This window comes from Mastomys coucha, unplaced genomic scaffold, assembly GCF_008632895.1.
Source record: "Mastomys coucha isolate ucsf_1 unplaced genomic scaffold, UCSF_Mcou_1 pScaffold21, whole genome shotgun sequence".
Taxonomy (NCBI): domain Eukaryota; kingdom Metazoa; phylum Chordata; class Mammalia; order Rodentia; family Muridae; genus Mastomys; species Mastomys coucha.
Genome location: NW_022196904.1, coordinates 178240136 through 178251880, shown reverse-complemented (window position 1 = coordinate 178251880; position 11745 = coordinate 178240136). Strand labels below are relative to the sequence as shown.

The 11745-nt window shown below is 48.1% G+C and overlaps 1 protein-coding gene across 1 annotated transcript; it reads right to left on the bottom strand.

The window, feature by feature from the left end:
* Positions 1 to 340: 340 nt before the first annotated feature.
* Positions 341 to 11745, bottom strand: Ina (internexin neuronal intermediate filament protein alpha). The gene is made up of 3 exons (XM_031390599.1): positions 10584 to 11745; positions 4057 to 4181; positions 341 to 2354 (listed from the first exon to the last, which is right to left on the bottom strand). The coding sequence occupies exons 1-3, from the start codon at positions 11646 to 11648 to the stop codon at positions 2039 to 2041; spliced, it is 1506 nt and encodes a 501-aa protein (XP_031246459.1). The 5' UTR covers positions 11649 to 11745; the 3' UTR covers positions 341 to 2038.

The following is an 11745-nucleotide window of genomic DNA, read 5'->3' as shown; positions in this document are numbered from 1 at the left end:
AGTATAGGGATTCTGGGGTCAAACTCTGGTCCTCATGCTTGCAAGGCAAATACTTTGACCAACCAAGCTATCTCCCAGCTGTCTTCTTTTGTTTTTGAGATAAGGTATCAGCCTAGGCTGACCTCAAATATACAATTCTCCCTCGGCCTCCTGAGCGCTGGGATTATAGGCATTTCCCACTGTACACAATTTGTAAGACGCAGGCTATGTCCTTTCTGGGTCCAGGTGATTGGTGACAACTCATCAAAAACAGAAAAAAGTAGTCAGGGCCAGGCAAGCTGTCAAACAAAATGGCCACATTTCCCAGGGAACTAATAGAGACCACAGAACACAAACCATGTAGGATTAACGACTTTTAATTTCTTATATTACTAATGTCTTACAGTAAGTGTAGAGGGTAGAGAGGGGGTGGATCAGGAAAAGCAAAGCGTCCTTTCGGTTCCTTGAGCTATTGAAGCACGTGCTAGAATGTGAGTTCAAAACAAGCATCATGTCCTTGTCAGCAGAGCTGGCGATGGAGTGGGTGGGACAGGACGAGCAGTTCCACAGCTCTGGCGATGGAGTGGGTGGGACAGGACGAGCAGTTCCACAGCTCTGGTGGAAGCGAGCAGACAGGGCAAAGCCTGCCTGCGTCAAATTTGGCACATGAGGCAGACAGGTCATGTGGATGCCACAGTTGGGTGCACAAAGAGCTCACCTTTCAGCCTGCCTCCGTGAGAGGAGGGGAAAAGTGTGTGCATACCCCTCCTAGACCCTGAATGTTTCTACCTTTCCTTCAGGGGAGGGACACCCATCAACCGAAGCAATGTAACCACCCTGTTGGGGAAAAACTCTGAGAAAAGTTTTTTTTTCTTTTTCTTTCTTTTTTAAATATTTGCTGGTGGTGTTGATTGACCAGAAGTGGTTTTTTCCCCCCCACTTTTGTGTCTGGTGATAAAATGTCCTATATGTAGCATACTTAAAAAGCAAGGCCTCTTGAGGACCTGTCCTAATGGGAAAGGGACTATGCAGACTCTAGGGCAGGGGTATGAGAAAGCTAATTCTACGCCACTACACAGAAACCAACACAGAGGAGAGCCTGTTCTTTCCCTTCAGAGAGTACTCACTTCCTCGACTTACACTTCGAGGCCTAAGGTCAGCTTAAGCACAGGGTCACTATCACCGTGCTTCCAATGGTAAAGTGAAACGCTACGTCATTTAAGGTATTTTTTCCCCTCTAATTAAGTGGATCTGGATAAGCTGAAAGCCTAAAGCCTAGAGATCCTTTTTATGTTAATTAATTAATTCATTAATTATTTCAGGAAAATCCTTAAAACTAATCACTGCCGTTATCATTAGTATCTTTTTCTTTTTTTAAGCTATAGATGTGAAAGGTCATGAAATGGGCAGGGGTGAGTTCCACAAATCACAGGGATGGTCAACATGCAGCTAATTTTACCTCAGGGTGAAGAAGAGCTAAGGGGTATGAAGTTCTATGCATATTTAGAAAGGAACACTACACTAAACTTTGTTCCTTCCTCTTGGGTGGGAGAAAGGAATCATGGGATTGAAGAGTGGAAGAAATGTGACTCGGCTCTGTCGGAGGGGGTGGGGAACGGTGTCGGGAGCACTAGCTTTTCCTCGGCAGTGACTGTGTGTTTTTAGGCATCTACAGTAAGGTTCTATGGCTGGGTCCTGGCAGGGTTCAGTGGATAAACATAGGTTTCGATTTCAGCTCACAGCGAGTGATGACCAGATTTAGCACCTTCATGTGAACTTCCTCTGCACCTAAGTCACCTGTCACTATGAAGCCTGAGCTGGGGGTGAGAAAGCTGTGTTCTTAGAGAACTCCTCCTCTGCTCCAGGACTGCAGTTTGCTTCCATCTACAGTCGCCTTCCTACTGGAGACAGTGAGGATTCGGTACTGACTATGACACTGAAGCCTTGAAGACATTCTCTAGCGGTGGTAGGTGTGGTTCAGGAGTAAAGCTGTGAATAAGCCAAGTGCATTCCCTCTTAGGCATCAACTTTTTTTTTTTTTTTTTTTAAAGCAACGGCATTACATTTTTTGGCTAGAACTGGTGCTTTCTTCTATAGTTGACTTTTCGGTTTTCTTTGTAGATACTACCGTTTCCTCCAGTGTTTCTTCAAAACTCTCCCCTATCTTGGATGTTTTCTTAGTGACTTCCTTAGAGGCCTCTTCCTCCTCCTCTTCGTCCTCCTTTTTCAGGGACAGCCCAGCGGATGAGACTTTGGAAGTTGTAGAACTAAGGATTCTGGGAGGGAGCAAATAACTAGGATTGGGCAGTGGATTCAGCCCTGAGATGCTTAATCCACCGGTGCTAAATCGTGTCTCTTCGCCTTCTAGGAGCTTCCTGTAAATTCAACAGAGAAAAGCTCTCAGGAATCAGGTTCCTAGTTTTGTTTCAAGAACTGAACCCCTCAGTCCTCTTTCATTTTAGAGACTCCAAAAAACACTGCGATTTCCTCAAGAGACTGAGGCCAGTAAGACTGCCCTGTGTTGGAGATTAGTGTGGTAGGGGTTCTCTCTCTCTCTCCCCAGCCTCAGTGTTGTTTAAGTATTGTCAAAGGGCCGGGCAGTTGGTGGTGCACACCTTTAATCCCAGCACTTGGGAGGCAGAGGCAGGTGGATTTCTGAGTTTGAGGACAGCCTGGTCTACAGAGTGAGTTCCAGGACAGCCAGGGCTACACAGAGAAACCCTGTCTCAAGAAACCAAAAAAAAAAAAAAAAAAAAAAAAAAAAAAAAAAAAAAAAAAAAAAAAAAAAAAAAAAAAAAAAAAAAAAAAAAAAGAAAAAGAAAAAAAAATACTGTCAAAGGAGGCCTAACCCATTCACAAATTGGTTTCCCGCAGGAAAAACGTGCAACCCTCCCTTGGCCACATTACATGCCCATTTTTGGCAATAAGAATCTACAAAGCTCTGGAGAGAAGTCATTTCCCTAGTTAACACCTTAACTGCAAAGGGTAAGGAAGTGAGAAGACAGAGAGGAGGGAAAACCAGCTGCCGGGCAGCCCAGGGTGGAGAGCTGGGCCTCTCTTATGTATGACAATAAAACCACTAAGGGATACAACCTCAGTTGCGAGTCTCCGCTCAGCCTAGACTAGACAGCACCAGAGCACAGGGCCCTAATCTTGTCTCTCGTAACTCTGATAGGGTTTTTGTTGTTGCTTGTTGGTTTGTTCTTTTTTTTTTTTTTTTTTTTTTTTTTAAATGTATATGAGAACACTGTAGCTGTCTTTAGACACACCAGAAGAAGGCATCAGACTCCATTATAGGTAGCTGTGAGCCACCATGTGGTTGCTGGGATTTGAACTCAGTACCTTTAGAAGAGCAGTCAGTGCTTTTACCCGCTGAGCCATCTCACCAGCTCCCTTATTTATTTTTTTTTAAAGATTTATTTATTATGTATACAGTGTTCTGCTTGCCTGTATCCTGCAGGCCAGAGAGGGCACCAGATCTCATTATAGGTGGTTGTGAGCAACCACGTGGTTGCTGGGATTTGAACTCAGGACTTTCGGAAGAGCAGTCAGTGCTCTTAACCTCTGAGCCATCTCTCCAGCCCTCTGTTTTTATTCTTTTTAATTGTGTACAGATGCGTGCTGGTTTGCAAGTGAGTGCAGATGCCAAGAGACCAGAGCATCAGATTCTCATGCACTGAGCTATATAGGCAGTTGTGAACCATCTGATGTGGGCTCACAACTCCAGTCCTCTATAAGAGCAGGATGTGTTCTTAGCCACTAAGCTGTCTCTCCAGCCCCACCCCCTACTTTTAAATTTAGAGTCTGACAGACTTTCATTTTGACTTGTAGAAGCCTACATTACCTCTTAAGTGCCCAGCAGAGGTTCATAGCAGAGGTTCATAGCATACTCCAGGACTAGCAAAGTGAAGCTAGGATACATTCGATTAGCAGAACTGAGGGGTCAGCAAGGACTGTGGGACTGGGTATTGATGCTCTCTCCATCCTCTCTCACTGGTCAGAAACAGACCACCTGGAATCACTGACATAGCAACCTTGCTCCCGGTTTTGCTAGGGTAAACACGCCCTCTTGTTTACCTGTAAGCTGCTATCTCAATGTCAAGGGCCATCTTGACATTAAGCAAGTCCTGGTATTCCCGAAGGTGACGTGCCATCTCGCTTTTCGTGTTCCTCAGGTCATTCTCCAGCTGCCCAATGCTGTCCTGGAAAGTACGTATTGAAAATACTTAGGTCAAAGTAGCAGATACTCATTGACATCTGTACAAGGCAGGGATTTCCACCCTTGACTGCACACTCAAACGGCGGAAGGACCGATGGCGTACTTACACAGCAATCTGTGTCCAGCCTGGGTTCTGGTCCATTCACTCCAGGGTGGAGACTTGTTGGCATTTGCATTTTTCCTCTTAAACACTCATGGGAAATTTAGATGCACACTGAAGGTTAGGAACTTCTACCAAGGGACACATGGGTTCATTGATCCCTCCTTCTTTGTTTTCCTTTTAAATAAGGTTCCCCCCCCCACCCCAAGACAGGGTTTCTCTGTGTAGCCCTGGCTGTCCTGGAACTTGCTCTGTAGACCAGGCTGGCCTCGAACTCAGAAATCTGCCTGCCTCTGCCTCCCAAGTGCTGGGATTAAAAGCGTGCGACACCTCTACCCAGCAAGTGTTTTTATGTATGTATGTATGTATGAATGAGTTCAGGGACTCTCCAAGTCCACAAGAGGATGTCTGATTCCTTGGAGCTGTGGTTACAGAAGGTTGTGAGGTACCATGTGGATGCTGGGAATCCAACTTGGGTTCTCTGGAAGAGCACCAGTGCTCTGAACCACTGAGTTCTCTTATTTATCATCTTTTTCTTGCTTATTTTGTTTGTTTATTTTTTATTTTTTTAGATTTATTTATTATATGTAGCTGTCTTCAGACACTCCAGAAGAGGGCGTCAGATCTCATTACAGATGGTTGTGAGCCAACATATGGTTGCTGGGATTTGAACTCAGGACCTTCGGAAGAGCAGGCAATGCTCTTAACCGCTGAGCCATCTCTCCAGCCCCCTTGTTTGTCTATTTTTAAGATAGCATTTCACTCAGTAACCCTGGATGGCCTAGAACTTGATATGTAGACCAGGCTGGCCTTGAGCTCACAGACATCTGCCTGCCTCTGCCTCCCAACTGCTAGGATTAAAGGTTATGAGCAGCCATTCCAGTGTTTCAAAGCCTGTTAAGAGATAATGAGTTCTAAAATCTGCTAAATAAGCTAGTTGAACATCATGGCACATAGGAAGGACCCAATACATGTGAGCCGCTTTTATTACTATGAATAACATATGTGATTCCACCAATATCTCCTTAGGCCAATGAATATCATAGTATGTAATACAAACTTTAGAATGACTTGGTTTTAAATTATATATAGGTTGGGGCTAGAGAGAGATGACTCAGCAGGTAAGAACACTGGGTGCAAGCTGGGCAGTGATGGCGCACACCTTTAATCCCAGCACTTGGGAGGCAGAGACAGGTGGATTTCTGAGTTAGAGGCCAGCCTGGTCTACAGAGTGAGTTCCAGGACAGCCAGGGCTACACAGAGAAACCCTGTCTCGAACCCCCCACCCCCCAAAAAAAGAACACTGGGTGCTTTTCCAGAGGATCTGGCTCAATTACCAGCACCCATATGGCAGCTCCCAGCTGTCAGTGAGCTTGGTTCCAGAGGACCCAACACCCTTATTCACACATACATGCCAGCAACACACCCAATGCACATAAGATAAAAATTAGAAAAATAAGGAAAATAAAATATTTTAAAAATTATGTATGTACATATGTGTGTTTCTATGTCTGTGTGTGTGAGTGGAGTCACAGGCTGTATGAGCCACCTGCTATAGGCCCTCCACAAGAGCAGCACATACTCTTAAGCACTGGACCATCCGTCCCTCCTACCCTAGATACACTCAAAATTTAGTGTTGGAGAGGTGGTTACATATTCCTCAAAGCCACCAGATTTTTTAAAAAATGACAATTTTGGATATTTTACATTTGTTTGTTTATCTGTCTGTGTGGGCATGAATGTGTCACAAGAGGTATGTGGAACTCAGAGGACAACTCTAGGACTTGTTTCTGTCTTTCCACCAGGTGAGCTCTGGGGATAAGCGTGGTGTATGTTTTTAACTTCCACTATGCATGGTTTGGTATCAACTCAGGTTGTCTGTCACGGCTGGCAGCAAGGGCCGTACCTACTGAGCTATCTTTCAAACATCCCTCTAAGTGATAATTTTGAATAAAGCCTTTTAAAGTGACAAATACCACTTATCATTGGACATTAAGCAAAACCACCTTTCTGAGCAATTAACAGTCATGAAAACGATGTTATTTTTCTCTAATTTCATGTCTGCAATCTTTTAGATATATTCAGGGTGTCTCAGTGTTTGTCTTCCTGTTGTAGTTTATTGCTTCTCTTTGTCCTGAAAAGTGGCCCTGATGCAGGGCATTCCTCACTGAGGTCGCCTCCTCTCCTCATCCCCTCGTCATGGCTCTGCAGGCTTGAAACCCAGTTAAGAAATCATTTCTCTTTAGAACCATGTTAAGAATGCTCAGGCTGAGGACATCAGTGGGGTCAGCTTCCCAGTGTGGAGTTTTGAGGTAGACATTTTGTCTCAGCAGGTTAATTTGATTATTTATTAAAAATTTCTTTTATTTCACTGCTGCTTGCAGAACATGAGGTTGCTGGGGTCCAGAGTTCTGGATGGGGGAGTTTCTTGCACTCCTATGTTATGTATTTTTCATGGCTCCTTTATGGATCACAGTTGGAAAAAAAAAGTGTAACCCAGCTCCTTCCAGAAAGAGCTGACTGAACTGCTGACGGCTGACAGCCCACTATGCTCTGGTCTCTTTGTCTCTACACTCCTCCCTGCACTGGGCTATCTTGCTGCCCTTCACAAGGCCTGACAAAGATGGCCTCCTGTGGGAAATGTGAGCAGAGTGCTGCAGCCTGCCCCCTCCCCCAACCATGCAGCTGCTGCTAGCTAGCCTGGAGAACAGGAGAGAGGAGGCACTCCCTGCTCCAGCTGGGGTCTGTTCAGGAGCATCTGGCCCAGGGCTGGAAGGAGGCAGCTGGGAGACAACAAAGCAGGGCTGCACCAGCATCTGCAGTGAAGAGAAGGAAAAACAGTGTGCCCATTTCCTTACTTTGCCCTCAGCCAGACAAGCAGGAGTGCGGGCCACACAGAACTACTGCTATGCCTAGTCAGCTAGACTGCAGAGAGGTTTTACTGGCTGGTCACCCACAGGAGCCACATGTCCTTGTTCTCAGTCCTGTGTTTGCTTTATCCTTGACTTCTATCACTGTCTAAAATCGCACTTCCCTAGAAAATACGGTCTAGGTCAGTACACCCTACAGTCAGTTTGAGAACAAATGGTGGAGCACTTTCCCAGAAAATGTACATCTCTAGCAGGTGTGGTGGGGCATGCCTATAGGGCAGTCTTGAAGGGCTAAGGCAGGGGCATTGCGAATTCAATCCCAGATCAGGCTACATAGGGAAACCCTGTCTCACAAAGTAGAATAAAAAGCATATTCTTGATTCTACCTAAGAAATACTGAATCCATCTCTTTTAAAAAGCTGCTCCTTGGTCTTGGTATGCCATAGAATTTAGATGGGTGGTTTAAATTTATCCCTATAAAGGAGCTATTGCAATGGTCCAGGTGACAGGAAGAGGATGAGATAGGATGGGGGTGGGGTGGGGTAGGGACCAGATGGAACAGCTTAAAAAAAAATGAGATTTTCTTTTCCTCCCTTGCCACTCTAATTTCAGAAATGGATCTATCAAGCAAGCTATAGGTTTATAGGCAGCCACTGCCATCTCCGGGCTCCCGAGGGCCAGACCCATCCTGCTATTTAATTAGGCTGGGCTCCATCCAATCTCACGTTGGAGAAGGGGGCAGGGGGGCAGATTTGGTGTACCTCCCTGGAGAACAGCAGCCAGCAGTGATCTTGACTGCTCAGCAAGGTCTTTCAAGGAAACCTGGCTTTCTAAGACGCCGACGGCGCAGGTCTGAAAGCCAGTTCTCTCTGAGTCTGTCTCTGCAGTGAATTCTAATCCAGTGTCCCAGCTACGTCGGGACCAGAGAGTGTCCTTTGTTGGAAAGGAAAGCCTTGTTTTTCCATACGAAGTGGCTGCCTTTAGCCGGACATAGCAGCCCACGTCCGTCCTATCGTGTGCTTACTGTGTTACCTTGAATCAGTCTTTGTCCTTTTGAAAGCATACCACGTGTTCTGTCAAATAGGCGATCAGCTCTCTGGGGCAGGGAAAATGACTTTCTTTGTCTTTGAGAGGACTGAATGCTTGTAAAGGAAAAATGTGCCTACTACGAGTCTCTGAGCCATTAGGAAGGGACACCTCCCATTACTACAGCAGTGGAAGGGGTGGGCTTGGTAAAGGGGCGAGAAGACAATGGCTTCAGTGAGGAGGTGTTCCACCTCAGCCAGCGTTAAGATTGCTAGGAAACAACCAGGAGAGGCAGGCCTTAGCATCTGCAGGTCTAACTGGGAGCCCCACCCCAGCAGTGGGTCCTAAGGGACAGAACCAGCTTTGTGCTGTCTGCCTTCCTCCTCTACCCACTCAGCAGGTCCCCTGAGGCTTCCAAGGCTAAACCCGACGGGGACAGCATGAGCTGCAGAGCCTGCAGGGTCTCCTGCCTCTTGTTTCCTGCAGACTGTATCTAGACAGCCCTACTATTTTCTAACACCGAAACCTTGCATTTTAGAGCAAATAAGCCAGAGTGTAAGGGGTTAGGAAGCCAAAGGAGAGTGCGGCAAAGCCCGATTCAGCTGTCTGGGGGTGGAGGAGTTACACTTTTTATAGAAATACTAGTCCTCAAGAGGACTGCCTAATTCCACATTTGAATTAAGCGTGATTAACTCCGATCATCCAGGGTCTAGGACACATACTGGGAAGTTCAACTTACAGATTTTGTAGCAAGACTGGAGTATTTATTTGAATGAGACTGTAATGTCAGGCTAGTGAGGCATTTCAAACAGGACTTTTCCCTTTATGAAAGGGAGCCACTCATAGTGGGCAGTAAATACCTGCACAGCAATAATTTCTTTTGCTTCTGACAAAATGGTACTTTTGAAATATTAAGCCATTTCTTGGTTCTATTTTTATTAATGTTCCTCAAACACTTTGATTTCATCAAATGTAAAATTCAATCCTAGCTAGAATAAATTATTCCATGTTTCTGAGTTATTATTATATCCCAAAGAGCTTTTATTGTTCATTGTACTTACACTAATTTTGTGGGTTTTTTTCCCACATTTTCCATTTGTCCTGTTTCAGTCTCCGAGCCTTTTGTGATCACAAGCTAGCATGTTCAGTGTAGTGAAACTGAGGACACAGTGGCCTTTGTTGTGAACAAAAAGCTAATCATTACCTTCACAGAGTATACAGGGCACGGAAAGGTGCAGAACAAAAGTCCCCTATAACAAAGACACCATCATCCCCGGAACTCGCCACGTGCTCATAAGCTGAAAAGATGTCAAGGTAATGGATTTTCAGGTGAAGTTTTGTTCGAGCAGATTAAAAGGTTTTTGCTAACTGCAAAGCTGTCCTTAGGGGCGAACATTGATGCTGTCTACAGGATGAGCTTAGACTTCAGTTAGCCAGATTGTGTCACAGAATTTAAAAAAAAAAAAAAATGAAGCAGTTAATTGCATTGAGGCCTAGAGTTCCTAACTGGGACAATTTGGAAACATAATGAAGCAGGAGGCATTTCTGCGGTGGCAGGAACAGGAGATCAGCACCTCGGACAGCGCCCAGACCGGTCTGAAGCTGAATTGGCTCAAAGCTTGCTTAGTAGACGGACAAGGGAACAGCGCGTGTATCTCGCGGGTTTCTTCGTGTGTGTGTGTGTGTGTGTGTGTGTGTGTGTGTGTGTGTGTTCGCGCGCGTGCAAGGGTGGGGCAAGGCAGTTGTCACTATCTTAATTATGCCAGATCCCACTCCTTTTTTAGAGCAAAACCCAAAGAAAATGAGCCTACTTCCCAACTCAAGGAGACCGTACTCTATAAATATCAATTCTAGGTAAGGCTCAGAAAAAGCTTTTCAAAGCCAACTAAACAAGCCAGATACTTAAGGACCCGCCCACACAGGGGCCGTGACCTGCGCCCTCTGGGAACACTTTGGGTCTGCACTGTTCTGTCAGTGTGTTTGTACTCTTGGTGACAGGAAGGCTTGGTTAGATTTTTTTGACTCCTAGAAAGATTAAAGACTTCTTTGTTAGAAGAGTTGAGACAAGAGACTGGGGGTGGAGTTGTGGCTCGGGGCATGAAGACTTGGGCTCGCCGCCTAAAACTCCCCCAACCCCAAAAATAGAGTGCGGAGACATCAAGGGCTGGAAGAGCTTCTAGGCATATACAGTCCACATTTGCGGCTGCATGCGTGAGACTTCGTGATTTTTTTTTTTTTTACTTGTTTGTTTGTTAACAGACTTCTCTAGTCAACGCTCCCCTCTCTCCTCTTTCCCTCCCTTCCTAGGGCCTCAGTTTACAGGGAGTGAAGCTATGTATGTGCGGAAAAGGACAGGGCACCCTCTCCTATGCAGTACTCCAGTCCTTACCTGGTAGCCGGCCACCTCAGCGCTGTGCCGCTCCTCCAGTTCCAAGATCTGCCTCTCCAGGGACTCATTGGCTCCGCGCAGGCCCTCTATCTCAATGGTACGTGCCTGGAGCTGGCGCCGGTACTCGTGGATCTCCTCCCGGCTGGCTCGGATGGCTTCGGTGCTGCGCGCAGCCTGCTCGTTCAGGTTGGCGAACTTGGACTTGTACCACTCCTCGGCCGACTGCAGGTTCTTAGCCGCCAGGGACTCGTACTGGGCGCGGATCTCCCTCAGCGCCGAAGTCAGGTCTGGCTTAGCCACTGCCACGTCCACCTCGGCGGCGGCCTGCGAAGACGCCTGTAGCGTGGCCAGCAGCTCGGCCACCTCCTCGTCGTGCACCTGGCGCACGAAGGCCAGCTCGTCCAGCAGCGACTCCACCTTCTTCTCCAGATCCAGGCGCGCCAGCGTGGCGCCGTCCACGTCGCGCTGCTGCGCCTTCAGGGCGCGCTCGGCGCCTTCGCGCCCGCGGCTCTCCTCCTCGCAGCGCGCCCGCAGCCGCTGCACCTCCTCGGCCAGCCCGTCGCGCTCCAGCAGGGCCTGCGCGCGCGCCGAGCTCGCCTCCTCCAGCTGCGCGCGCAGCTCGCGCAGCTCGCGCTGGAAGAGCTCGCCGACGCGCGACGGCTCGGCGTGGCGCTGGCGCAGCGCGGCCAGCTCGGCCTCGAGCGCGCGGTTCTGCGTCTCCAGCTGGTGCACCTTCTCGATGAACACCGCGAAGCGGTCGTTGAGGCCCTGCAGCTGCTCCTTCTCGTTCGTGCGGATGATCTTGTACTCGTTGGTGCGCGCCGCCGCTTGGCTCAGGTCCAGCCCGTCGGAGGCCGGCAGGCGGCGGTAGGCCAGGCCCAGGCCGAGAGACGAGGCCGAGGAGCAGGCGGCCGTGGAGGCCACGTTGCCGCGGGACAGCGACTGCGAGCGGAAGCTGCCCGAGCCTCCGGGCCCGGACAGGCGCGAGGACAGGCGCGAGCCGTCCCCGAACACCTTGCGGTAGGAGGAGGCGGAGCACAAGTAGTGCTCCGAGCCGAAGCTCATGGTGCCGGGGTCGGGGCCGGGTGCGCGGCTGCGGCGGGACCTGGCGAGGACGCGAAGGTGCGGCGAGGCTGGGTGCGGCGGGGCGGTGTGCGGGGCT